This window comes from Acomys russatus, chromosome 13 (genome assembly GCF_903995435.1).
Source record: "Acomys russatus chromosome 13, mAcoRus1.1, whole genome shotgun sequence".
Classification (NCBI taxonomy): Eukaryota; Metazoa; Chordata; class Mammalia; order Rodentia; family Muridae; genus Acomys; species Acomys russatus.
In genome coordinates this window covers 24,673-52,291 of record NC_067149.1, presented here as the reverse complement: position 1 = coordinate 52,291, position 27,619 = coordinate 24,673, and the positions used below count along the sequence as shown (strand labels likewise).

General features: G+C 43.6%; 1 protein-coding gene across 1 annotated transcript in view; it reads left to right on the top strand.

Annotated features, from left to right (window-relative positions):
* Nucleotides 1-18,504, top strand: part of Rpia (ribose 5-phosphate isomerase A) — a 34,789-nt gene extending 16,285 nt beyond the window's left edge. The window contains exons 5-9 of the mRNA XM_051154683.1: nt 143-207; nt 1,212-1,280; nt 1,914-2,055; nt 13,481-13,580; nt 18,396-18,504. Of these exons, the coding sequence (XP_051010640.1) occupies nt 143-207; nt 1,212-1,280; nt 1,914-2,055; nt 13,481-13,580; nt 18,396-18,490 (471 nt within the window). The 3' untranslated portion in view covers nt 18,491-18,504. The remainder of the gene's footprint in view (nt 1-142; nt 208-1,211; nt 1,281-1,913; nt 2,056-13,480; nt 13,581-18,395) is intronic.
* The last annotated feature ends 9,115 nt before the right edge of the window (nt 18,505-27,619 follow it).

The following is a 27,619-nucleotide window of genomic DNA, read 5'->3' as shown; positions in this document are numbered from 1 at the left end:
CACAAAGCACTTTACTCTCTTGGGGCCTTAGCCTTTTGGGTGGTTGAGTGGAAATACTGGTCCTAGTTAGGAGGCTGCTGAGAACCGGGTGAGCTGTTACTGCGTGGTGTGGTTTGGCACAGCATCTCTTTCCTTCCTCCAGATTGACCTCGCCATCGATGGTGCTGATGAAGTAGATGCTGAGCTCAATCTCATCAAGGGTGGTGGGTGAGTGTTGTGGGGACTCTGCTGCTAAAGAGACTCTGTCAGCTGATCCTTAGCAAAGCAAAATGGAGTACAGGGTAAACAACTGTTCCTGACGCGCACGAGTTTTTCTTTACAATGTATCTATAAGCACAATGATACCATGTGCTTTTGAGCTAGCCTGGCATCTCTGATCATTAGTGTCTATGTGCTGACAGGGTATAGCCTTTTCAGTCAGATGGTTTATCTTGCTGGGTTCTGGGTAGACAGCCCATTCTTGGGTTAGACTGTCAGGCTTTTGTGTTAAAGCTGTGACGTTTGTAATCACTTTGGGGTGCTCTTTTATTTGGAAACATTTATTAAACTAACGCAGTGTTGATGTTTCTTTATGTGTTATATAATCCTCCTTGCAGGTATGAAGTGATTTGGTCAGGGAGCCATAGCAATAGCACAGATGACTCAGTATCTCAGGCTTTGTGCTGTCACATAGTCCACAGGGCAGGTGGTGTTCCAAACTGGTAGTCTTTTCAGGACATGTTCAGAGATACCTCCCTAATACAATGCTTCTTAGATGGCTCTTGGAGGGATGTGCTTGGCCTGAATAGAACCACTGTCTGCTTTTGGGGTTTTACCAGAGACAGGCTAATGTTTCTAGAAAGTATCATGATAGGATTAAGGATGGCTCTTTAAAAATGTTTTTTTTTTTAAACATTTGCAGCTGCTTTGTCCCACTGATAATTGTTTTTGAGATTTATTTATTTAATATGCATGCAATGTTCTGCCTGCATGCCAGAAGGGGCTACCAGGTCTCATTATAGATGGTTGTGAGCCACCATGTGGTTGCTGGGAATTGAACTCAGGACCTTTGAAAGAGCAGCCAGTGCTCTTAACCTCTGAGCCATCTCTCCAGCCCCTAACAATGGTTTTTAAGTGTCAGGCTTGAGCACAGTTGGGGCTCCTGTATCTGATTTTAGTTCCCAAATTAAGATTATCTCACTTTAATGTCGACTTCCTTATTTCTCCATCAGAGGCTGCCTGACCCAGGAGAAGATTGTGGCTGGTTATGCCAGTCGCTTCATTGTGATCGCCGATTTCAGGTACTGTTCCAGGGTCCTGTGCTTCAGCTGAGAAGATATATGGCTTCTCAAGTCTTGTCCCTGTATAAGAGGAGTACAGGAAGGATGTCCCTCTTGCCGGTTATCACCGCACTCTGGCATGGAGCTGGGACTTCATGTTTGGGAGTCGGGAGGGAACAGTGTCACTCGTTGGCAGTAATCATCTGCATGTGTTACTCATTAGATTTTCACAGGGAGCCTCAGGAAACAGGGCAAGCCCTGTCCACAGGCGGTGACTCAGCTCGTCATGCTTCCTGTCGGGTCAGGCTTTGCCACACATGACTGTGTTGTGCTCAGTCTCTGGCCAGGCTGATTTTCTTTCAAGGAGCCTGAGGGAGGAGGCACAGTTGCTGAGCATGTTGGGAGTGATACCTGCATTTGTATTTACTCAGGAAATACTGTAGCTGCCAGGACCACCTAGGCTAGTTAGCAAGCCGCTGGAGCACATTTTCATTTTTGCCACATCATTCAAGATTCTCTTCAGTGTAGAGCAGCCCACGTTCCTGAAGCCCTGGTGTGTCCCTGCTCACCTCCCCTCCAGTTGTCTACTTAGCCCCTAGCCCGAATTTGGTTTTGAACATTGAACTTATTTAATTTAATTGACTTTCTTTCCAGGAAAGATTCAAAGAACCTTGGCGATCGGTGGCACAAGGGGATTCCTATTGAGGTCATCCCAATGGCCTATGTCCCTGTGAGCCGAGCTGTGACCCAGAAGTTCGGGGGTGAGGTGGAACTTCGAATGGCTGTCAATAAGGCAGTAAGTGGCCAGGGAGGTTTCCGAGCTGCTGTCCTCCTTTTCGTGGCAGCCTTTGGGGTGTGTGTGTGTGCATTTGTGTTTGTGTGTATGTGTCTATGTACGTGTGTACCTGTGTGTGTCTTGTGCTCCGTCACGATTCCCTCATAGAAGGGGGCATTGTTCTCTTCTGACATCCCAGGGGATGCTTGAAGTCTGGACTGCCCAGGGGACATTCTGTAAGCACTGTCTTTTGGGAAGCTCTGTGGGGCAGAAATATTTTCTGGTTCTGTGCCATGATATTTTTCTCTATTCTCTTTTTGAGGCTTTCAGTGCATGAATGCAACTCTCATCTGAGAGAGGATAAGAGGTAGTTTACTTTAGCGCCAAATAGCGCTGGGAACACAGATGTAGGTTCTTCCACATTCTGCATCCCAGTGAGGTAACAATTTTAAATTGCACAGAGACAAAACAAAGGTCACAAATGACACTTTTCAAATACATTGGAAACACCAGATAGTCAGATCACAGAAAAATGGGGAAATCTTAGCTCTAGGCCTTAGTATTATCTGGTAGCCTCCCCTGGGATTAAAGGCATGACTCACCACAGCCCAGTCCTGGTAGCATTTCTGTCTTAGCCCTTTGGTTGGTGGGAGCTACAGTATGTCTACATTTCTTTTTTTTAATTTATTTATTTTTATTTTTTTCCTTTTTTTATTATTAATTTATTCATATTACATCTCAGTTGTTAGCCCATCCCTTGTATCCTCCCATTCCTCCCTCCCTCCCGCTTCCCCCCCTATTTTCCTCCCCTATGTCTGTGACTGAGGGGGACCTCCTCCCCCTGTATATGCTCATAAGGTATCGAGTCTCTTCTTGGTGACCTATTATCCTTCCTCTGAGTGCCACCAGACGTCCCCATCCAAGGGACATGGTCAAATACGGGGCACCAGAATTTGTGTGAAAGTCAGATCTCCTTCTCCACTTAACGGTGGAGAATGTCCTGTCCATCGGCTAGTCTGGGTAGGGGTTCGAAGTTTACTGCCTATATTTTCCTTGGCTGGTGCAATAGTTTGAGGAGGACCCTAGGGCCCAGACCTGCCTGTATTTTTCCAGGACCCTCTGGATCCTTCTATTTCCTCATTCTCCCAGGCTTCTCACACCTAAAGTCTCAATAGGATGTCCTCCCCTCTGACCCACTTTCCTGGTAGGTAAAGTTTTTCATGAGGATGTACCCCTTGGACTAGTGTCTCGATATAAGTGAGTATAGACCATTTAACTCTTTTTGCTTCTGGGTGAACTCACTCATTATGATAGTTTCTAGTTCAATCGATTTGTCCACAAATTTTGGAAATTCCTTGTTTTTATTTATTATTTATTTTTTATTTTTTATTAATTTACTCTTGTTACATCTCAATGGTTATCCCATCCCTTGTATCCTCCCATTCTTCCCTCCCTCCCATTTTCCCATTATTCCCCTCCCCTATGACTGTAGCTGAGAGGGATTACCTCCCCCTGTATGTGCTGTATATGTTTTATGTTGAGGTCTTTAATCCACTTGGATTTGAGTTTTGTGCAAGGTGACAAATATGGGTCCAGTTGCACTTTTTTACACATAGACCTCCAGTTAGACCAGCACCATTTGTTGAAGATGTTATCCTTTTTCCATTGAATGGATTTGGCTTCTTTGTCAAAAATCAAGTGACCATATGTGTGTGGATTCATATCTGGGTCTTCGATTCGATTTCACTGATCAACCAGCCTGTTGCTGTGCCAGTACCATGCTGTTTTAATTACCATTGCTTTATAGTACAGTTTGAGATCAGGTATGGAGATTCCTCCGGAGCACCTTTTATTGTACAAGATTGTTTTAGCTATTCTGGGTTTTTTGTTTTTCTATATGAAGTTCAGAATTGAACTTTCAATGTCTTTAAAAAATTGTGTAGGTATTTTGATAGGGATTGCATTGAATCTGTATATTGCTTTTGGTAGGATGGCCATTTTTACTATGTTAATTCTCCCGATCCATGAGCAAGGAAGATCATTCCATCTTCTCAGGTCATCTTCAATCTCTTTCTTCAGGGTTTTGAAATTTTTTTTCAAACAAGTCCTTCACTTGCTTAGTTAGAGTAACTCCTAGATATTTTATATTGCTTGTGGCTCATGTGAAAGGTGTGGTTTTCCTAATTTCTTCCTCTGCAAGCTTGTCATTTGTGTATAGGAAGGCTACAGACTTTTTTGAGTTAATTTTGTATCCAGCTAATTTGCTGAAGGTGTTTATCAGCTGTAGGAGTTCTCTGGTGGAATTTTGAGGGTCATTTATGTACACTATCATATCATATCATCTGCAAATAGGGATAATTTGACTTCCTCCTTTCCCATTTGGATACCCTTGATCTCCTTTTGTTGTCTTATTGCTCTGGCTAGAACTTCGAGTACTATATTGAAGAGATATGGAGAGAGTGGGCAGCCTTGCCTTGTTCCCGATTTTAGAGGCATTTCCTTGAGTATCTCACCATTTACTTTGATTTTGGCTATTGGCTTGCTGTATATATATATATAGCCTTTATTATGTTGAGGAAAGTGCCTTGTATCCCCAATCTCTCTAAAACTTTAAACATGAATGGGTGTTGGATTAATTCTTTGTTTTTAATAGCTGAGTAGTATTGCATAGTGTAAATGTACCACAGTTTCTTTATCCATTCTTCTAGAGGGACACGTAGGCAGTTTCCATGTTCTGGCTATTATGAATAAGGTAGCTATGAACATGGTTGAGCATATGTCTCTGTTGTGTGGTAGTGCATCTTCTGAGTATATTCCAAGGAGTGGAATAGCTGGGTCTTGAGGAGGCCCTATTCCCATTTTTTTGAGAAAGTGCCAGTGCCAGATGGATTTCCAAAGTGGTTGTACTAGTTTGCATTCCCACCAGTAATGAAGGAGTGTTCCCTTTTCTCCACATCCTCGCCAGCATGTGGTGTCAGTTGAGTTATTGATCTTAGCCATTCTGATGGGTGTAAGATGGAATCTCAGTGTTGTTTTGATTTGCATTTCTTTGATGACTAAGGAGATCGAGCATTTCTTTAAGTGTTTCTTAGCCATTTGATATTCCTCTGTTGAGATTTCTCTGTTTAGTTCTGAGCCCCATTTCTCTATTGGGTTATTTGGTTTTGTGGTGTTTAATTTCTTGAGTTCTTTATATATTTTGGATATTAGACCTTTGTCAGATGAAGGGTTGGTGAAGATCTTTTCCCAGTCTGTAGGCTGTCGCTTTGTTCTCTTGACAGTGTCACCTGCCTTACAGAAGCTTCTCAGCCTCATGAGGTCCATTTATCAATTGTTGACGTTAAGGCCTGGGCTGTTGGTGTTCTGTTCAGGAAGTTGTCTCCTGTGCCTACGTGTTCCAGACTCTTCCCCACTTTTTCCTCTAACTGGATTAATGTCTCTGGTTTATGTTGAGGTCTTTAATCCACTTGTACTTGAATTTTGTGCATGGTGACAAATAGGGGTCCAATTGCATTTTTCTATATGTAGACATCCAGTTAGACCAGCACCATTTGTTGAAGATGCTGTCGTTTTTCCATTGAATGGATTTGGCTTCTTTGTCAAAAATCAAGTGACCAAATATGTGTGGATTCATCTCTGGGTCTTCAGTTCGGTTCCATTGATCCACTAGCCTATTGCTGTGCCAGTACCATGCTGTTTTAATTACTGTTGCTCTATAGTATAGCTTGAGATCAGGTATGGAGATTCCTCCAGAGGATCTTTTATTATGTAGGATTGTTTTTGCTATTCTGGGCTTTTTGTTTCTCCATATGAAATTGAGAATTGTTCTTTCAATATCTTCAAAGTATTTTGTAGGTATTCTTATAGGGATTGCATTGAAATCTGTAAATTGTTTTTGGTAAGATGGCCATTTTTACTATGTTAATTCTCCCGATCCATGAACAAGGTAGATCCCATCTTCTGATGTCATTTTCAATCTCTTTCTTCAGAGACTTAAAGTTGTTTTCAAATAGGTCCTTCACTTGCTTGGTTAGGGTTATTCCTAGATATTTTATATTGCTTGTGGCTATTGTGAAGGGAGTAGTTTTCCTAATTTCTTCCTCTGCCTGTTTGTCATTTGTATATAGGAAAGCTACTGACTTTTTGACTTTATTTTGTATCCTGCCAGTTTGCTGAAGGTGTTTATCAGCTGTAGGAGTTGTCTGGTGGAATTGGGAGTCACTTATATATACTATCATGTCATCTGCAAATAGGGATAATTTGACTTCTTTCTTTCCCATTTGGATCCCCTTGATCTCTTTTTGATGTCTTATTGCTCTGTCTAGAACTTCAAGAACTATATTGAAGGATAGGGTTAAAGTGGCAGCCTTGTCTGGTCCCCGATTTTAGAGGGATTTTCCTTGAGTATCTCTCTCCATTTAATTTAATGTTGGCTATTGGTTTGCTGTATATAGCCTTTAATTATGTTTAGATAAGGCCTTGTGTTCCCGCTCTCTCCAGAACTTTAAACATAAATGGGTGTTGGATTTTGTCAAATGCTTTTTCTGCATCTAAAGAGATGATCATGTGGTTTTTCTCTTTCAGTTTGTTTATATGGTGGATTACATTGATGGATTTCCGTATGTTAAACCATCCCTGCATGCCTGGAATGAAGCCTACCTGGTCATGGTGAATGATGTCTTTGATATGCTGTTGTATTTGCTTTGCGAGTATTTTGTTGAGTATGTTTGCATCAATGTTCATAAGAGAAATTGGTCTGAGATTCTCTTTTTTTGTTGGGTCTTTGTGGGGTTAGGTATCAATGTGACTGTGGCCTCATAGAATGAATTGGTAATATTCCATCCATTTCTATCTTTCGGAATAGCTTGAATATTATCAGTTTTAGCTCCTCTTTGAAGGATTGGTAGAATTCTGCGCTGAAACCATTTGGCCCTGGGCTTTTTTTGGTTGCAAGACTATCAATGGTTGCTTCTAGTTCTATAGGCGAAATAAAGCTATTTAATTTGTTTATCTGGTCTTGATTCAATTTTGACAAATGGACTCAGTTGAGGAAATTGTCCATTTCCCTTAGATTTTCAAATTTTGTGGCATAAATGCCTTTACAGTAGGTTCTTATGATTCTTTGTATTTCTTCGGTGCCTGTTGTTATGGCTCCCTTTCATTTCTGATTTTTGTTATTTGGATAGTGTTCCTCTGTCTTTAGTTAGATTGGCTAACGGTTTGTCTATCTTGTTAATTTTCTCAAAGAACCAGCTTTTGGTTTTTGTTGATTCTTTGGATTATTCTCTTGTTTCTAATTTATGATTTCAGCCCTGAGTTTGATTATTTCTAGGCGTCTACTCCTCTTGGGTGTTTCTGCTTCTTTTTTTCTAAAGCTTCCAGATGTGTTGTTAAGTTGTTTATGTGGGATGTTTCCATTTTCTTTTTAAAGGCACTTAGTGCTATAAATTTTCCTCTTAGCACTGCTTTCAATGTGTCCCACAAATTTGGGTATGTTGTTCCATCATTTTCATTGAATTTCAGGAAGTCTTTTATTTCTTCCCTTATTTCTTCCATGACCCATGTGTCATTAAGTAGAGAGTTGTTTAGTTTCCCCGTGTTAGTATGCTTTTCGTTATTTCTGTTGCTGTTGAAGTCCAGCCTTAGACCATGGTGATCTGATAAGATACAAGGTATTATTTTCAATATTCTTGTATCTGTTGAGGTTTGCTTCGTGACCAACTATGTGATCAATTTTAGAGAACGTTCCATGGGGTGCTGAGTAAAAGGTATAATCCTTTGCGTTTGGGTGGAAAGTTCTGTAGATATCTGTTAGATCCATATGATTCATGACCATTGGTTAATGAAGTTATTTCCCGGCTTAGTTTTTTGATTCAAAGACCTATCCTTGAGTGAAAGTGGGGTGTTAAAGTCTCCCACTATTAATGTGTGGGTATCGATGAGTGGTTCAAGCTTTGTTAATAACTCTTTACAAATGTGGGAGCCCTTGTATTCGGAGCATAGATGTTCAAAATCGTGACGTTTTCTTGATTGACTTTACCTTGACGAGTACGTAGTGTCCATCCTCATCCCTTTTGATTAATTTTGGTTGAAAGTCTATTTTATTAGATATTAGAATGGCTACCCCAGCTTGTTTCTTGTGACCATTTGCTTGGAATATTTTTCCTCAGCCTTTTACTCTGAGGCAATGTCTGTCCTTGTGGTTGAGATGTGTTTCTTGAATGCAGAAGAATGTCGGATCATGTTTATGCATCCACTCAGTCTGTGTCTCTTTATTGGAGAATTGAGACCATTGACGGTGAGAGATATTAATGACCAGTGATTGCTAAGTCCCTTCATTTTTGGTATTTGTAATAGTCAAGATTTTGTGAGGTTGTGATCTACTATCCTATGTAGTTTTGGTTGTAGTTTGACCCATTGGGGTGGAGTTTTCCTTCTAGTAACTTCTGTAAAGCCGGATTTGTGGCTAGGTACTGTTTGAATTTGTTTTTGTCATGGAATATCTTGTTTTCTCCGTCAATGGTTATTGATAATTTCGCTGGGTATAGTAATCGTGCCTGGTATCTGTGTTCTCTTAGGGTTTGCAGAACCTCTGTCCAGGCCCTTCTGGCTTTCATGGTCTCTGTTGAGAAGTCCGGAGTAGTTCTTATAGGTTTGCCTTCATATGTTACTCGGCCTTTTTCTCTTGCTGTTTTTAATATTTTTTCTTTGTTCTGTATATTTTGTGTTGTTATTATTATGTGGCAGGAAGATTTTCTTTTCAGGTCTATTCTATTTGGTGTTCTGTATACCTCTTGTATGCTCATATGCATCTCCTTCTTCAAAGTGGGGAAATTTTCTTCTATTATTCTATTAAAGATATTTTCTGGGTTGTGGAGTTGTCTATCTTCTCTTTCCTCTATCCCTATTATTCTCAAGTTTCGTCTTTTCATGGTGTCCTTGATTTCTTGAATGCTCTGTGTCAGGCACTTTCCAGATTTAGAATTTCCCTTGATGGATGTTTCCAGTTCTGTGATTGTATCTTCAAGTCCTGATATTCGTTCTTCCATTTCTTGCAATCTGTGTTAGATAAGGCCACCTCTGAGATGCTTGCTTTCTTTTCTGATGCTTCTCGATCACGTTTTTCTTCCGTGTGTTTCTTTATGATAGCTTCCATTTTTTATCTTCAGGTCTTGAACTGTTTTAATGATTTCCTTAATCTGGTTATTGTATTTTTCTGAAATTCTTCAAATGCCTCTTTATATGACTCTTAAATCTTCAGCCTTCTTGTTTGCCTCTTCCTGCATTTGTTTACAGATTTTATTTGTTTCTTCCCTTATCATCCTACTTACTAAGGACTTGAGGTCATTTTCTTGTATATCAATTGTTGTTGGGTTCTCCAGGTTGTTTTCATTGGAATTGCTTGGATCTGGAGATACCAACCTGTTTTGGTTTTTGTTAGCGTTCTTTCGCTGTCCTCTTGTCAATTTGGTGACTCTGGTGTTGGGACGTGGTTTGTAGTGACCTTCCCTGTTTGAGAGTGGATAGTTGATGCCTGATTATAGGTAGGGTGCCCTTGCCTGTGGGGATCAGGGAGTATTTCCCTGGACCAGGCAGGTGATTCAGGTTCTACTCCTGGAGAGTTTTCTCAACACTTTAGGCTCCAGGCTGAGTCATGCAAAGTAGGTTTCTGTTTGGGCCTTTTCACCTTACTGCTGTAATTCAGAACAGCAGTTTTGGGCTCTAGAGTAAGGTCAGCACACAAGCTCTCTGGTTGTGTAGGTTGATCCCAGCTGCCTGTCCTTCCTGTTGCTTTGTAGCCAAGACCCCAGGTGGATCAGATCTTCTGGGCTGCAGCTGTCTTTTAGCTCTGCCTCTATACTCTGTAGGAGCGAGCAGCCTCTCCCATGAATTTGGGAGTTCTTGCTGGGTCTGCAGGAGCTGACCCAGCTAGGATCTGCTGTTGGAGATTACAGGATCAGTTCCTGGTGGGCCTGAGACAATATGGTTTCAGGCCACTGGCAGTATCCAAGGAGGCAGCAATTTCCACGCCCCTGTAAGCCAGGACGCTCCCAGCTCACTTTAGGTCAGCAGTTAGGCGCTGCAAGCACGACCCAAGGCTCCCTATATCGTGGGAGGTCCTGTCGCACCCGCAAGAATGGACCCAGCTAAGTTCTGTTGTTTGGGGACAGTGGTGATTCAGACCGCTGGTGGGAATCCCTGTATCTTCTCTTTCCGCCAGTGAAAGCCAGAATGCTCCCAGCTCGCTTTAGGTCAGCAGTTAGACATCGCAAGCAGACCCACGTCTCCCGATAATGTGGGCGGTCCCACTGGGCTGTGGGAGCAGTCCACGCTGGTTTCTAACTGCCCCTGTTTGCAGGGTCAATCCTTTGTGTCTGGGTTCAGATTGGGCCCAGGACGCGGACCGTGAGCTACATGCCAGCTCTAGCTGTTTTTGGTGAGCCCCACCACCTGTGTTTCCACTTGGGCTAGGCAGGTGACCTCCGCAGTTTGGCGTGGTGTGGGTGGAGAAGTTCAGTGGTAGTTTCACCCTATTTGTTGAGATTCCTCAGGTTGGGGGTTCCAGAAAATCCCCTCCCCAAATGGCGAGTTTGGGTTTTTTGTGCCGGCTGCAGCTTGGTTGTGGATTCCGTTTCAGAGTTTGGGGAGTGCGTTTAGCACCTCCGGGCTGTTGCTTGTCTCAGGGTTAGACCCACTGGCGGTCTGCGGTGTTTGGGGCCCCACTCACCTACAGTTCTCAAAATCCAGCAGCCTGTGGCTCCATTCACGTCCCTGGTCTCCTCGGAGTAGATCAGCTATGGTGCATACTAGTTGACACCATCTTGGAATCCCGCTATGTCTACATTTCAAAGGGTGTAGATGGCCCAAGATAATCTGCCCCTAGATGAGTAACAGTATAAACTCCACAGCCCTTGACATTTGTCAGTCAGCATTGGTCGGGTGGGTGGCCTGGGTCCCTTGTCCTGCAGCCTGGTCCAGGCACTGCTTGCCTCCAGATGAGAATGGATGAACCTCAGGATCAGAGGTCCTAAGGATCTGTTTCTTGCCCAGGGGTGGCTAGAGAGCTTGAGGGTGAGGCCTGTAGGATAGGTTCCCAGTGTCACCAGGGGTCAGCACTGAGCTAGCAGTGGTGGAGCGGCTGCCAAGGCAGTTCTACCATAGCTGCCTTGACTGCCTTAATTGGCAGTCAAGCCCCAGGCATTCAGTGGTGGTTCACCTCAGAACAAATGGAGTCTCAGAAGAGCATATGAGCAAGAGACAGCAGAAGAGTGCCCCAACGTGCCAGCCAGCCTTTATTTATAATCCTTGGACATTGGGGAGGGGTTAGAGGGTGAATGTATCTGATTTGCTAGGGTTAAGGGTGCCAGGGTACTTAATCTACATACAGTGGTACAGTGCCTCATTTACAGTCAGTAATATGAGGCCCAATCGCAAGAAGGAGAAAACAGCACTTAATTAATCCTGCGTGTGAGGGGATGACTTCTAGGTACAACTAAAGGTCATTTACTGGAGGCTAGGATCTCTTCAGCATAGGGTGAGGAACTTCCAGGAATTCCCTGTGTTTCTTGAAGAAGTTCCTTATCAGGAAAGGGTTGGGCCTGTAATCTTCCTGGAGTGCTCTGTGACATTCATTAGAAAATCTGGGGTTATCAGATCAGGTAAAGTGAGAATCCTGCTGAGAAAAACGAGTCCACCAACACGGACTGAGCACAGAAATGGCTACCTGGAGAAGTCAAACTTCAACCTTATCCAGCAGAGTTCTACAGACATTCCCATTGGTTGATCCTCCTGCAGAAGGCTGGAGGAGGATGTTGATCTTTCCAGGAACTTTCTGCACAGGGCACCCCTCACCCCCAGCCTCTTTTTTTCTAGTGTTAAGAATTGGGCTCAAGGCTCTGGGAATGCTAGGCAAGTAGTCTACCACTGAGCTCCATCCCCTGCACTCTCCTTCTGTCTGAATGAACCAGGAAGTAGACACATGAGGAGAACACATGATACTCCAGTGGAGGTGTTTCTCTCAGTTTTTAACTGGGTTACAGAGAACATTTTTCTTTGCTTTCCCTTTCTTTCTCCCTTTCCTTCTTCTTTCTTTCCTTTGTCCCTCCCTCCCTCCCTCCCTCCCTCCCTCCCTCCCTCCCTTCCTCTCTTCCTTTTGAGTATCACAAAAGTTTATTCAGCAAAAAGTTGCATATGAAAATATACATGACCCAATTTTACATCACAATCAAACAGGCCCTTTGGCGGGGCATGTGGGTGCCTCTGCTGGACAGACATTATTTAGACCTTTTCCAAGGCTTCTGCCGTGATGACAGCTGTGTCCTCACGGCCACCACACCATCCGATGTTGCTCTGTCGCCCACTAGTTGCCGTCTCCACACAAGATCCAGGAAGCGATCAAGGCCCTGGAGTATTCCTTGTACATGTCTGCCACCATTTAATTTCAACGATAACTTGTTGTCCATAAATCTCTTCAGCAGTTCTGGAGGGTGGGCCTTGCTCAGTGGGCTTGGCACCAAACCTTTTCTTTTGTATTTAAATAAACAGCCAAAAGTAGTGATCTCAAACTGAAGTGTATGTAGCTATTAGAAAAAATTGGGAGATAAAGTAAATGATCATAACTGTATCCTGACTCACTTTCTTGACTTCCTTTAAAAAAGAAGCTGTGGTAACTGGTTATACAGTGGCTTCATGGAGGCCACAGCCCCTTCCCTTGAATTTTTGTTTTTTTGAAGAGAGGGTCTTTTGTAGTCCATATTACCTTCCCTAATTTGCTATGTAGCTGAGGTTGACCTTGAACTTCTGATCCTTCTGTCTCTACCTACCAAGTCCTGCGATTATAGATATAAGTACCACACCTGCTTTACCGTTGCATATTTTTAACCAGACTCACTCCAGGCTACAGAGGAGTCTTGCCTGTGTTCTGTCAACATTGCTTACTAAATAGTCTGATTTTCTATGTCCAGTGATGTTGAGGAATTCTAGATTCATAGCTAAAACTTTTCATTCTCTGACCTATTTGACCTCTGATTGTCTGTCTGCCCCATCCTTTCAGTGAGACTTGCTGTGTGGAGGGTGTGATGTGTGAAGTTACATTACTGGTGGTGCTTGTGCTAAGCGTTGAGATGTGCTGATGCTGGTAGTCAGTTGTCTTGGAGGTTTTCAGTCTGCCAAGTTGAAAACGTTACTTCATTGAGCCCTTCCTGTTTGCATCTCTGTTCCCCCCTTTGCCACGTGAGAAACAGTAAGTTTCTTAATTCTGTACCTGTGTGGCATTAAGACTTAATCCAATCCAAGTATCTAGGACTCCAAAGTGCCTCCTCACTACTGTTTTACGGCACCACTTTCTGGGAAGCACAGAGCAGGGGATGTCTGTCTGGTTGTCATCTTTACTTTTCTTTGCCTACCTGTGTTTGCATCCTGGTCACTGTGGGAAATTATCTTCTAGGGGCCTGTGGTGACAGATAATGGGAACTTTATTCTGGACTGGAAGTTTGACCGGGTACACAAATGGAGCGAAGTGAACACAGCTATCAAAATGACTCCAGGTAAGCTGAGTGGTATCCACTGGACATAGTCACCCATAACTACCCCGTCTTCTGGATGGACATGTGCTTTGTAGGACGTAGTTGGGAAGAACTCACTTTATACCATGTCTGAGGATTTTAATTTAGTTACCTCCCTTCCTCTGGCTTATGTAACAGTGCTTATGTGTATGTATTTCATAGTCTGTTTGGGTTGGGATGGCATTGGAGCTGATGGAAAGTCAGAGGGTGCTTGCTTTGAAGTAAGGTCACCATCCCTGGGAGAGACCACCCTTGACATTCTCCCGGAGCTTGACTGCAGCTTCTTTGATGTTGTAGGGGAAAGTCCACCCCCATTCACTGATCACATGTCACAGGCAAGAGGCTACACCTGTATATGGAACTGAGCTGATGGAAACCTGTAGTAGGCTGCAAATACTGAAAGGCTGTTTCTGCTGGAGAAATAGCAAAAGTCTAGTTCACAGAGATTGCTTTCTTTGTAAGGTGTGGGGCAGTTTCTTAGAAGAGGTGTTGATCATGTATTACCATGGCATCTTCTAGACACCGCTTAGCATTCTAAAAAATTTCACTGGATTCCCACTTGGATGAGGTAGTTACTTGGGACAGCTCAGGTCCAGAGCTAAGCTAAGTGGTTTGCCTAACAACTACAGCATCAAGGTGTGAGCTCTAGATTGTCTGCCTCTTGACTTTGACCTTTCAAGATTTGTGTGATTTTTATGTGTCTCTGTATGTGCATTTACGTGCAGGTGCCCATAGAGACACAAGAGGGTATCTGACCTAGAGCTGGAGTTACATTTGGTGGTGAGCCTTCTAACATGGGTGCTCAGAATTGAAGTTGGGCCTTTACAAGAGCAGGGTGCTCTCTTAAGCACTGAGCCATCTCTCCAGGCCCTAGACCCTGAACTTGAATGCTCACATGCTCAAGTGCCATGCTGAAGTAACGTGGTATAAGCGTTGACTCTATGCCAAGGTATAATTAGGTAGGAGTTGAGGACCTTCCTGGGTGAAGGTTGAGTGAGCTAGCCAGAGACATTGGCGTTCAGGCTTAAGTCTGGCAGGTCAGAGCTTGTAGGAGGGGATTTATTTACAGGATGAGGTAACTTAAAAGGCATCATTTTTGCAATGCTGAGGAATAATCTAAATCATATCTGGATAATGAGGTAGATAAAATTGGTTTGTCAGAGTGTAGTGGCTGAATGGAAGCTGGGAGCAGACTGCCTGGGTGAAATTCTAACCCAGCCATGCGCTAGCAGTGTGAACTTGGAGCCCCAGCTAACAGCTTTGTCTTAGTTTTTCCTCTGTAAAAAGGGCCAATATTAATAGCTACTTTATAGGGTCATTGTGAGGATTAAATGATTGAGATTACCTCCTAAAACAGTGTTGAGTGATCAAGTGCCTAGGGAGAAAGGATACACTATTGTCACCATTAATTAACTACTAGATTGTGTCCACACAGGGACACACGCCTGCAATCCTGGTCCTTGGGAGGTAGAGGCAGGATGATCAGAGGTCAAGGACTTCCCTGGCTACATAGTGAATTTGAGGCCAGCCTGGGCTGTATGAGACCTTGTCTCAGTGTGGGCTGACCTCATCCCTCTTTCTTTTTCTTATGTTTTTTTCTTTTTTGGTTTTTCTAGACAGAGCTTCTCTGTGTAGCCTTGGCTGTCCTGGAACTCACTCTATAGATTAGGCTGGCATTGAACACAGAGAGCTGCCTGCCTCTGCCTCTGCTGGGATTAAAGGCGTGTACCACCACTGCCTAGCTTTTGTTCGTTTGTTTATTTGTTTTTTGTTGTTGTTAGTGTTGCTAGGTTCTAAGTTATTTGTGCTAGTTGGGAATGAAACCAGTGTGAATATATGCTGTATATTAAGACAGCTATTTCTTCCAAGTCCAGCCTCTGACAGTCTTTAGTCTTCTGACAATCTTTCCTTCATTCACTAGGTGAAAAAGGTGAGTTATTCTGGAGGTCATGCTTAGTAGGCAGAGCTGACCCAGACCCACCCAGGATTGAGAGCCCACTAGGGGGCTCTCTTGCTCTTCCTGGAGCTTTTTCTTGATCTTGGTGACTTTGAAGTGTTATATGTGAGGAATGTGAGGAAGTCTTGTCCATCTTGCCTTTTATTAAGCATGAAGGATCTACATCCTGGAGAGGTAAGAGTTACAGTTTAGACTGAGGAAGATGGAATGTTACCACAGATCCATCCATGGTCAATCGCTGGCTCTCTTTTGCTCTCCTTTTTTATTAGAATAGACAAATCCAGGGAGGAGAAGAGGAACGGCAAGCCTTCATGTTTATTCTCAGGTTTATCTGTACTAGTGAGATACTGAGAAAAGAGTCCCTGTGCATGTCTCATTGGGTCTACCCTCTGCCCAAAGTCAGATTCTATTTTGGGTGAGGGGATCAGTTACTCCTAGCACCTTATTAGCTGGAGGATCCAGAATCATGCCTTTGTTGCCCTGCCATTTCTTTTCTTTCTTTCTTTCTTTCTTTCTTTCTTTCTTTCTTTCTTTCTTTCTTTCTCTCTCTCTCTCTCTCTTTCTTTTCTTTTTTTTTTTTTTTTTTTTTTTTTTTTTTTGAGACAGGGTTTCTCTGTGTAGCCCTGGCTGTCCTGGACTCACTTTGTAGATCAGGCTGGCCTTGAACTCACAAAGGCGTGTGCCACCATGCCTGGCTTCCTGCCATTTCTTTATAGCTTTTGAAGTGGGTTTTACTTTTGCTGGGGCCAGATTGAAGCTTCTGGGTTGTGCTGAAAAGGTTCTGATCAGAATGAATGTTGAGCGCTGCTTTGTTCATCCCTGGAAAGCTCTGGTTGTGCAGGCGGTTTGTGCCAGGACCCGCACACATCCATGACCAAGGCTGCCCGCAAATGTCTTATTTTTACTTATCCTTCGGAAATTGGCTTTGTTCAAAATGATGAGTCAACAGTGGCAAGTGCTCCACCTCTTTATCAGGCAGCCAGTTAACCCTGTCTGAAGACAGCCAGTGTTATCAAAAGAATTGTGTGGCCGTTCTGAGATGATTTTCCACCAAAACAAAGGTTGAAAATCCCCTGCCTCACTCCCCCACCCCTTTTTGTTTTTGTTTTTGTTTTTGTTTTCTTGAGACAAGGTTTCTCTTATAGTCCTGGCTGTCCTGGATTCACTTTGTAGACCAGGCTGGGCTCGAACTCACAGAGCTCCACCTGCCTCTGCCTCCCTGAGAGCTGGGATTACAGGTGTGCGCCAGCCTCACCCCTTTTAACTGAAGTGATGGCATGCCATGCTCAGGTTGTGTTCTATCCTCTCGTCTTAGTTTGTTACATATCTACTCCCAAAAGACTGGCCGGCTTTACTTTCTTTTTTTTAATAATGGATATTCTAATTTTGTAGCCATGTAACAAAATTTACTGAAGCAGATCTCTGCTAGTGGTCATTTGCATTTTTAATGCTGTGGTAGCATGGAAGTACCAGATAAAAAGATTAGTCTCAGTTTACCAGTACAGGGCACCAGTGCAGGTCCCTGTTCCCTACACAGCAAGCTCACTCCCCTTTTCTTTGATAGTTGGCCAGTGTTATCTCACTAATATGTGTGTGTATATAAACATTTTTGGTGAAGGCCATATATAGTTTGTTAATTCTCATTTCTGAGTAGTATTCCACTATCAGTATGTGTTCACAAACAAGTGTGTAGATATATTCATGCTACTGTGTGTGTGCGCGTGAGTACATGTGAGTGTGAATGTGAGTGCATGCAAACACATGAGGTGTGTAAACCTAAGTATGTATGTGCAGAAGTGAGAGGAGTATGTTGTATGTCCTGTCTTCCTTTGAGTCAGCGTCTCTCATTGAACCAGGAGCTGGACGATGGCCAGCAAGCCTCAGTGACACTCCTGTCTGCTTTCTCCTTCTGGTCAGCGGCTGTCACTCATCCTGTGATTGGCCCTCACTAGTGAGCGTGAATGCCCTTTTAAACGCTGTTTTATTTTTTTTTAAGATTCATTTATTTATTTATGTATACAGTGCACATTAGATCACATTATAGATGGCTGTGAACTACCATGTGGTTGCTGGAAATTGAACTTAGGACCTCTGGAAGAACAGTCAGTGCTCCCACCGCTGAGCCGTCTCTCCATCCCCCTAAACACTGGGGTTTTGGGATTGCTTCTTTAAGAAGTACTTGTTTAGGCCTTTTACTCACTTTTCTGCTGGGTTGTTTATTACTTGTGGCTCGAGGAATTGCACTCTGATGTGACTTGTCAGGTGTGTGCTCGTGAGCATCTGACTCTGATGTGACTTGTCAGGTGTGTGCTCGTGAGCATCTGACTCTGATGTGACTTGTCAGGTGTGTGCTCGTGAGCATCTGACTCTGATGTGACTTGTCAGGTGTGTGCTCGTGAGCATCTGACTCTGATGTGACTTGTCAGGTGTGTGCTCGTGAGCATCTGACTCTGAGGAAGGTGCTCAAGGCTGGCAGTATGATGAAAAAAGGGAGGAGAGGGACCTAACGTAGTCTTGGTGTGTCTCTATAGAAAGGTGCATGGGAGGATGAAGAGGAACAGCCACTTTGACCCTGGTAGGGATGGCCAGTCAGGCAGGGGAACAGCATGCCAGAGGATCTGAGGTGGGATGAAGCTGGCACATTTGGATGCATAGAGCAAGCTATGACATAGTGGAAGGAAGAGGTGCCAGGAAGGAACACATAACAGCCTCAGTTTCTTTCAGTTGCTGTGTGTGAGAGAGCAAGCTTCGGGTTTGTGTTTTGTCTGGTGCTGTTTGCTCCCAGGGATGCTCCCCTTGTCTTGGGAAGCTGGACCTTAATGCTCTTCTTCTTTTTGCAGGCGTTGTAGACACAGGCCTCTTCATCAACATGGCAGAGAAAGTCTACTTTGGGATGCAGGATGGCTCAGTGAACGTGAGGGAGAAGCACTTCTGACCCTGTGAGGAACTCATTGAGTCTCCAGCCCAGGCACGGTGGACATGGATCTCCGGGAGCCTTTGCCTTAATGTACCTTCCTGTAGCTGTCCACAGTGCCAGAGTGGACAGCTGGCCATGCATGGGTGGGTGGGGGCAGTCCAATCCAGTCTTATGAAGTATTGCTATGTGTCTTTTTAAAAAGAAATTTAAATATATATATTTTTAATATTAAAATATTCAGTTTTTTAATAAAATAGAACTTGATTTTATGTTTTATATCAAACATTTACCAAAACCAAAAAAAAAAAAAAGTATAAATAAAAATAGGAGATGAGGACTGTCTCTGAAAGCTGTGACTCAACTTGCTGGTTAAGCTTCTGAAGTTTGTATTTGCTGAGAAATAACAACTTGACATTCCCTGAGCTGGTGCAGTGAATGGCCAGCCAGCAGGTTTCCTGATGCCTTATGGGAAACCTGGTTTACTGTTTACTTTCTTGCCACACTCTGTTTTGTCTGAAGTTGTTTTCATTGTTACCACTCCCAAACCCTATGTTTTAAGATCAGGTGCACAGAGGTCTGAGTGGAGCGAAGGGTTTGTAGTGACTTGGGTCACTACACCTGGGACCCTGGCTTTGCTTGGGTCCTGCTGTTGGAAGCACCTGGTGGGAACCACCTGCTGGCAACGCACAAGATCACATGAGATGTGATGCACTTACTTTTTGTTGTTTGAATGATTTTCTGTGTTAATATTGTTTTGCTCCTCTAATAACGCTTGTATGATTCGGCATCAGAAGCTGTCACTTGTGCTGTTTGAAGGTTGAAATAAACATTTTGTGCCATGTTGACCCTTTGTCTTCACTACAGATTTTGCACTGAAATGGGAATCAATTTTGCTCTCCTAGTTTATATTAGATAAGAGTGGGATCCACTCAGGAATCTGAGACAGAATGGGTACACACTTTCGTTGTTTCTGATAGATTGTCTCCTTTATTAAGGACATGTGTGTTCTGGGGAACTTTGCCGCACAGTGTTGGTTTTCTGTCTAAGTGAGAGCAGTGTAGCTGTTCAGAGAAACTGCCTGGTAAGCAGCAGACAGCCTAGAAGAGCTTCCTAGAGAAAGGGAGGCCATGCCCAGCTTAGAGATAGCTGTGGAAGGGCGTCACGGTCCATTCCGGTCACCATGCCTGTGCAGGGAGCCCTGTTTCCCACATGCTAACTGCATACTCAGCAGTCACCTCCTCAGCTTACCCTCTCTTTCAAATTTGACCTCTGTTACATCTGTTGGTGTCCAAATTGTTGCTGAACCAAGTTTTAGAATAAAAGTCAACCAGGACTGAGCTTTAAATGGGCATTTTCTAGCCCAGAGTGGTGATGCACACCTGTAATCCCCACACTGTAATCACTGGCCTCTGGGCCAGTGGATCCTTAGTTCTTGGTTAGCCTGGTCTACAGAGAGTTCCAGCATAGCCAGGGCTACAGAGGGAAGAACCCTGTCTCAACAAACAAACAAACAAACAAAAAAGGGCACCTTTCCTCCTTGCTTAATTCTAATGTTTTTACTTTGAAAGTATTCTCTGGAAATAGTCTCAGCTGCTGTTAGGCTGCTGCCATTAGTAGCACATTTATTTTAATTGGCTTGTCAATAACCTTTGTGCAGAAGTAAGACAGAGTAAGATTTCAAAACAAGTTTGTTTGTGTGATGTGGACTTAACTCATGGATAAACAAGATTAGCTAGTCTTCAGAAACACTTGTTTGCTCCACAGCACATGTAATTTCCTGTTGGTTTTACAGGCTTTGGCACTTGTGACCAAACTAGGCTTTTTTTTCTTTTTTGAATGTTAATGTGAGGTTTTTCTTCTGTTAGAGAAAAACAACACACTTGGTAGGCCCCATAGGGCAGCCTAGAGATAAAATTTGATGAAAGATTCAATTAAAATGAAGGATTTTCCCACTAAATTATTAAATATGACGTTGTAAGTGATGACTGAGCTAAGCCACTTTCCTTTCTGTTAGTGTCTTGTGCTCTATCTTGAGCATCTAGGACAAGGGAATTCGGCTTAAAATATTTTTAATATATATTTAAGCTATATTTCTGTAGCTAGGCATGGTGGCATACACCTTTAATCCCAGCACTTGAGTTTGAGCCCAGCCTAGTCTATATGGTGAGTTCCAGGACCACCAGAGCTCCATAGTAAGACTCTGTCATAAACCCAAACAAAAACTGTATCTGAGTGTATGTGTTTCTGTGTATGGGTGTGTACACCCAGATGTCAGTGCCCACAGCGGTGAGAAGAGCGTGTTGCAAGAACAGTCAGTGCATGCTGTTTGTTTAGCTCCTGAGTCTTCTCCAGGCCTTGAGTTGGGCGCTTGGGAAAAGTCTGTAGTCAAGGCAGGCTGCCACTCTTCTGGGAGGCATGGAAGGAAAGCCAGGGGCCTTGGGTAGAACTGACTCAGTTTTGGCTTCAGCTAGAGCTCAAGGCGATGCGGGAAAGAGGAGTGTTCTCTTTGAAATTGTTCCTTTGCCAAGCACTGTTCTGGAACTTTGTCATTGTCCCACAGGCCCTTTATGAGTGCTTTAATTTTCAGAGTGAGAAAGCAAGGCTCAATTTAAGTACCTTGTTCAGGTTACACCCTGGAAAGCAAAGTAGACTTCTCTGGTTCCTAGCCTTGCTTGTGCTTCTGCGTAGTTGTAGGGTTTTGCCTAACTTATGTCCCTGGATCATATCTATTGTCATGAGTTACTAGTTATTTGTTAAACTGTGAAGTCCACGTATGTGCTTGCATGCTCATGGCTAATTCTGTTTGTTTCTGCATTGTTGAGCTTTTTTTGGAAGAAAGGAGTAGAACATTGAATGTAATCTAGTTGGAGAGTTTCCCTTGTCTGTCATAGAAGTGACCCTTAGCAACTACTCTTTCTCCTCTCTCCGTTCTTTATATGAGGTGGGCACGATGGCCACCATAGGCACAAACCAGGAAAGGGAATTGTGAATTCCCTTTAGCCAAAGTCAAGTCATGGACCCACATGAAGGGTAGCCTGTGGGATGTCTTGGTGTTAAGAGGATCTGTGCTTGTTCTTGGTCACAGTAAAGATGGAGGCTTTGTCGAGGACCGAGGGCTGATGGGAAGCAGGAATGATTCTTTGGGCCAGCATCTTAACATTCTTACCTACATGGAAAGAAGAATGGAGTGAGACCAAAGCTGTGGGCAGCTACGATTAGCCAGGACCAGGTCTGGTCTTTTTTATGACTTGTGTTTCACCTGTGTTCAAATATGATTGTGAGGGGTTCGCCTTGCTTTTGTCATGATCGAGGAGTGGCCTTGCCTAATGGCCGCTGGCGTTGTTTATGTTCACCAGTAGGGCCCAGGGCTTAGGTGTGGGTGTCAGGCTGCCTGGTAGCCACCCCAAGGCCTGACAGAGTCAGACCAGTTGTGCTAGATGAAACAGCATTCCTCTTTGTTGAGATCTAGAGGGCCTGAGCCTTGGGCTAGCAATTCTTCACACCTGTGATTCTTGGCATTGCGCACTTGCTGTGAACTGGACACTGGTGTGGATGACTTGGGATCCCAGATACCCTGTGTTATGGGATTCCGCCTCCAGACTTCACTGGGACCACAACAATTTCTTGTGCCCTCAGATGCCTGACTGCATACTTCCTGTCACACCTAGCAGCGGATGCAGCCAGATTTAGGATTGCATCAGCCTTCGCTCCACTAACTCAGTAATCATATGATGTTTTGACAGGTTCAGTGTTACTGTGTTATTCAACTGGCTTGAATCACAGGATTGCAAAAACACTCCAGTATAACTCAGCAGTGGATTGGACACAAGTGGGTCTCAGTAGGCAGACATGTAGCCATGCTCTGAGAGATGAAAAGGTGCTTAGTTGGGCTTTAGATGGAGGCATAACCCAGTGCGTTATGCAGGTTGATGAATACAGTACATTCAAGTTGAAACCTCTTCTGTTACGTTGGGTCACAGAATTTTGGCTTAGCAGCAAGGAGGGAAAGGAAGTATCTGCCTCAGGGAACTGAATTTCTGTCTGGCGGAATTTCTTGTTAGGCTTAGCCCAGTGGCAGTCAGACTTCCAAGTGTCCCCTGCTGATAGAATTGCATCCTGAGGAGATGGTGCAGTCAGACTTCCAAGTGTCCCCTGCTGATAGAATTGCATCCTGAGGAGATGGTTTGGCATCCCAGCTTGAGTTTCCACGAGGCAAGCGTGCTAACCCTCATTTTACCTCAGAAGTTGGTCTTGATGGGGCGTGAGGCCAGTCTGCTGTCTGATGAGTCCTGACTTTCCCAGGAGCTGATCCTTGCATTTACTTGTACTTGGGCCCACATCCCTCAGTACTGAGGATGCTCCTGCACTCCTTGGTTTTTGGGAATCTGTAAGGGGCATTCACAGAGCAAGCTACCTCAGGGCACCAGGGCGCCTGGGCCGCACCAAGTCAATGGCAGTGTTTCCCAGTAGAAATGTCAGGCATGATTTAAAATGTTCTATTCATCACACTAAAAAGAGAGGTGAAACCAATTTCAAAATAGTTAATTCTAAATGTCTAAGATCCTATTTTAACAAAACAGTATTTTACATTTTTTAAATTACATTTTCAAAATATGTATAATTGACTCTGGGTTTTATCCTGGACTGACCGCAGGTAGAGTATTGAGTGTCAGTGGATGTGGCCCCTCTGGTGCCTTACATAAGGCTTCTCTGATTTCTTAGAGCAAGCTTAGGGCTCCCCTGTGGTCTTACTATGTTTCTGACAGGCAGAGGAGAGTTGAGTCAGAGAACTGGCAAAGAGATGACACACCTTCACTCTGGGGTGGGTGGCAAGACTTCATTCTTTCAGCTTCTAAGCCACAGTGGCCATTCTAGTTGGAAGCTCTCAGCAGTAAGTGTGATGGAGACACATGCCTAAGTTTGAGCCCCTCTCTTTCCCTAGCTTTTAGGCCAGTTATTTTTACCTAAAAGACCTTCCTAGGGTCGTTTGAGGGTCCACTGAACTATACAGAGAGAACAGTTGGTGACAGAGAGATTAGACAGTGTCTGTGGCTGTTAAACCATTTACATACTTGGGACTGGGGATGACGAGCATGGCAGCGTTCAAGGGGCAGTGGACGGGAAAACTTCTGCTGAGGTGTCCCTCGTGGTCCACTGCTCTCTTCTTAAAAAATTATTTATTGACGTGTGTGTGTGTGTGTGTGTGTGTGTGTGTGTGTGTGTGTGTAAGTAAATGTGCATGTGAATACCTGGGGGGCCAAAAGAGAGTGTCAGATCCCCTGGAACTGGCTTGACAGCAGCTGTGAGCTACTGGATGTGGGCGCTGGGAACTAAACTCAAGTCCTCTGAAAGCAGAAAGTGCTCTTAACTACCGAGCTGAGCTGACTCTCCAGCTGCCCCTACCCCTGCACTGCTTGAAGACTCTCCAGCTGTCCCTACCCCTGCACTGCTTGGAGAAGCCAAGGAAAGCCTTTTAGAGGTTATTAGCTGACTCTTTGTGTCCTTTGTTGTAGTTGAAAATAGTGGGCATTACACCCAGGGACTTGTTGCATACTTGTTGCATACCAGATAAGGACTCTATTCTGTACTTGAAAAAAAAACCCCAATTTTATAGCTTCAATGAGATAAATCATATACTATATAATTCACCTATTTAAGCTATACAATTCAATAAGTTTTAAAGCATATTCACAGAATTCGTCAGCTGTCACTATCGGTAATAACAGAGTATGTTCATTACTCCAAAGAGACTCTGTGCTATTAGCATTTTCTCCTTATTTCCCTTCAGTTCCTTGTCCATCACCAAAGCTCTAGGCATAGAAATGGGATAATATAGCAAATATGTCGCTCTTTTTATTTAGCATATTTTTGTTTTTTTTCAATCAAAATGTATTTTATTCTGGACTCCTTTCAGGTCTCAGTCCATTTATAGATGTCAAAACAATACAATGCTAAGGGGAAATCAGTAGCACACACAAAGCCTGCCTGAAAAGGGTCAACAGGCTATGGGGGACAAATCACTTGTGACGTGGAACCGCAGTACTTTGTAACTGTCGTTGGCATGGTCCAGGAGAGATAGCCATCTCTATCAGACTTCCTTAAGCAACCATCATGAAAACTGAACAATCAAGTTCTTTAACGTACAGAAAACTGTCACAGGCTGGTTTATACTTCTACAAGAGCTTTAAAGTTAGTCAGGGATCTAAAGGAAGGGATGCAGATGTCATCACCCAGGGCTGAGGTATGCTCACAGAATTAGACCCAAAGGATTTGCCAGGCCTGAGTGAAAACATTATATGTAGCTACAGTGTCAGAGTAAGGAGAGTAAACCACTTCTGTAAGGATGGCAGAGATACCCAGAGAAGTCGGCCTGTTTGTAATGAGATGGGGAAGCACACAACCAGATACAATGCTGAGTGTTTCCTTGAGCACCAGAAATTCCAAAGACAACATAAAACAGCTAGCTAGGGGGAACTGTCTGCTCATGCTGCTTCAATATGCCCTGGGAGGACAGAAGTAAGAATGCTAGGGAAGACTCAGGACTGCTATAGAGGACATGGGATTGTGAGTGGATTAAAAACAGGAACACCTACATCTGACAAAGGTCTAATATCCAAAATATATAAAGAACTCAAGAAATTAAACACCACCAAACCGAATAACCCAATTGAGAAATGGGGCTTGGAACTAAACAGAGAATTCTCAACAGAGGAATATCAAATGGCTGAGAAACACTTAAAGAAATGTTCAACCTCCTTAGTTATCAGGGAAATGCAAATCAAAACAACTCTGAGATTCCATCTTACACCCATCAGAATGGCTAAGATCAAAAATTCAAGTGACACCACATGCTGGCAAGGATGTGGGGAGAGAGGAATACTCCTTCATTGCTGGTGGAAATGCAAACTAGTACAGCCACTTTGGAAATCTATCTGGTGCTATCTCAGAAAAATGGGAATAGGGCTTCCTCAAGACCCAGCTATTCCACTCCTTGGAATATACCCAGAAGATGCTCCAGCACACAACAAGAAAATTTGCTCAACCATGTTCATAGCAGCCTTATTCATAATAGCCAGAACATGGAAACAGCCTAAGTGTCCCTCAGTAGAAGAGTGGATAAAGAAACTGTGGTACATATACACTATGGAATACTACTCAGCTATTAAAAACAAGGAATTCCCGAAATTTGTGGATAAATGGATTGAGCTAGAAATGATCATAATGAGTGAGTTAACCCAGAAGCAGAAAGACTCAAATGGTATATACTCACGTATATCTGCATAGTAGCCCAAGGAGCATGTCTCACGAAAGCCTTCACTTACCAGGAAACTGGGACAGAGGGGAGGGCATCCTATTGGGACTCTAAATGAGAGACGCATGGGAGAATAGCAAAATAAAAGGATCCAGAGGGTCCTAGAAACCTATAAGTAGAACATTATGATAGGCAGATTTGGGCCCAGGGGTCCCGCTCAAACTAAGGCATCAGCCAAGGACAGTACAGGTGGTAAACTTTAAACCCCTTCCCAGATCTAGTCAACGGACAGGACATTCTCCACAGTTGAATGGAGAGTGTGATATGACTTTCTCACGTACTCTGGTGCTTCACATTTGACCATGTCCCCTGGAGGGGGAGACCTGGTGGCACTCAGAGGAAGGACAGCAGGTTGCCAAGAAGAGACTTGATACCCTAGAGAATATACAGGGGGAGGAAATCCACCCCTCAGGAACAGTCATAGGGGAGGGGAATAATGGGAAAATGGGGGGGGGGGGGGGAGGAATGGGAGGATACAAGGGATGGGATAAACATTGAGATGTAACAAGAATAAATTAATAAAAAAAAGAAAAAAAACCAGGAACACGCTTTTTCTCTTTCACATTTAACTAGGGTCAGGCATTAAAAATCTAATATTAAATGTGACACCAGAAGGGATAATTCACACACCCCTTCTCTGCTGATTTCAGAGAATGTGTGTGTGTGTGTGTGTGTGTGAGAGAGAGAGAGAGAGAGAGAGAGAGAGAGAGAGGAGAGGAGGAGAGAGAAGGAGAGAGAGAGAGAGAGAGAGAGAGAGAGAAACCAAACAGGAAACCCTCACCCAGGGTCTCCAAGGCTGGCTGCTAGCCCCCAAATGCTGGCTTTTGCAGGCATGCCATGATGTTGGTCCAAGGAGGTAGGATTTCTGCAACTGTGTAGGTAACATTCTTTGCTCATGAGAATCCAGCTTCTGTGGATATGTGTGATACACTTACAAAACCGAAACGGTCTTAACAAGAGCAAGAGCACTGTCTAAGATGGTATTCCTATGCACCTAGTAAAACTTGTCATGTCTGCTTGCAGAAGCCTTGTCATCTGTGATTCCTGTAAATAGCAAAATGCCCAGTCCTCTGGGGGCCTCTGTAGCACAGTCTTTAAAAGTTACCTATGTTTTGGCGTATATCATCCATCAGCACTTAATATTTTATTGTTGAATAATATTCTCATATATGTATACATATACACACATATATGTAAATGTATGCACACATATATGTATATGTATATACACTCTAGTTGTTCAACCTTTAGTGTCTGGGTTTTTTTTTTTTGTTTCTTTACTTTTGCATATACAGAAGCCCAAGGGACTTGTGTGTACAGTTTTCTGTGCTCATATTTTTGCTGTCTTTGATATATTTGTGTGTATGCACATATGTAATGTATATTATATATACATTTCAACTATTGAAATTCTCCTTCCTGAATTGAATTTAAAAAAAAAAAACTATGTTTGCCCTAGCTAATTATAACTTTTCTACTTTCAAGGCACAAAATGCTGGGTTGTGAGAGAAGTGCTCTTTTCTCACACCGTGTACGTCTGTAGACATCACACAGTGTCACTAGGTACTGTGAGGACAGGAAACTTCGCATTGTTCTGTTGTTTTAGTGTTGGAACTCCAGCTTCTGTTTAGCGATTTCCTTGCTGTGGAAACTCCCTCTTTCCCTCTAGGAAGAACAAGATCTCCTCTCTCCACTGAAGCTGAACTCTCCACCCTTCCTGCTGCTCCTGTCCAGGGCCTGGATGCTAAGGGAGCAGCATCTCAGCGCTACCTTGATGCCTGAGAGCATCCTGGCCTTAGTGGCATGGAGCACCAGCAGTTTCTCACAGTCCTGCA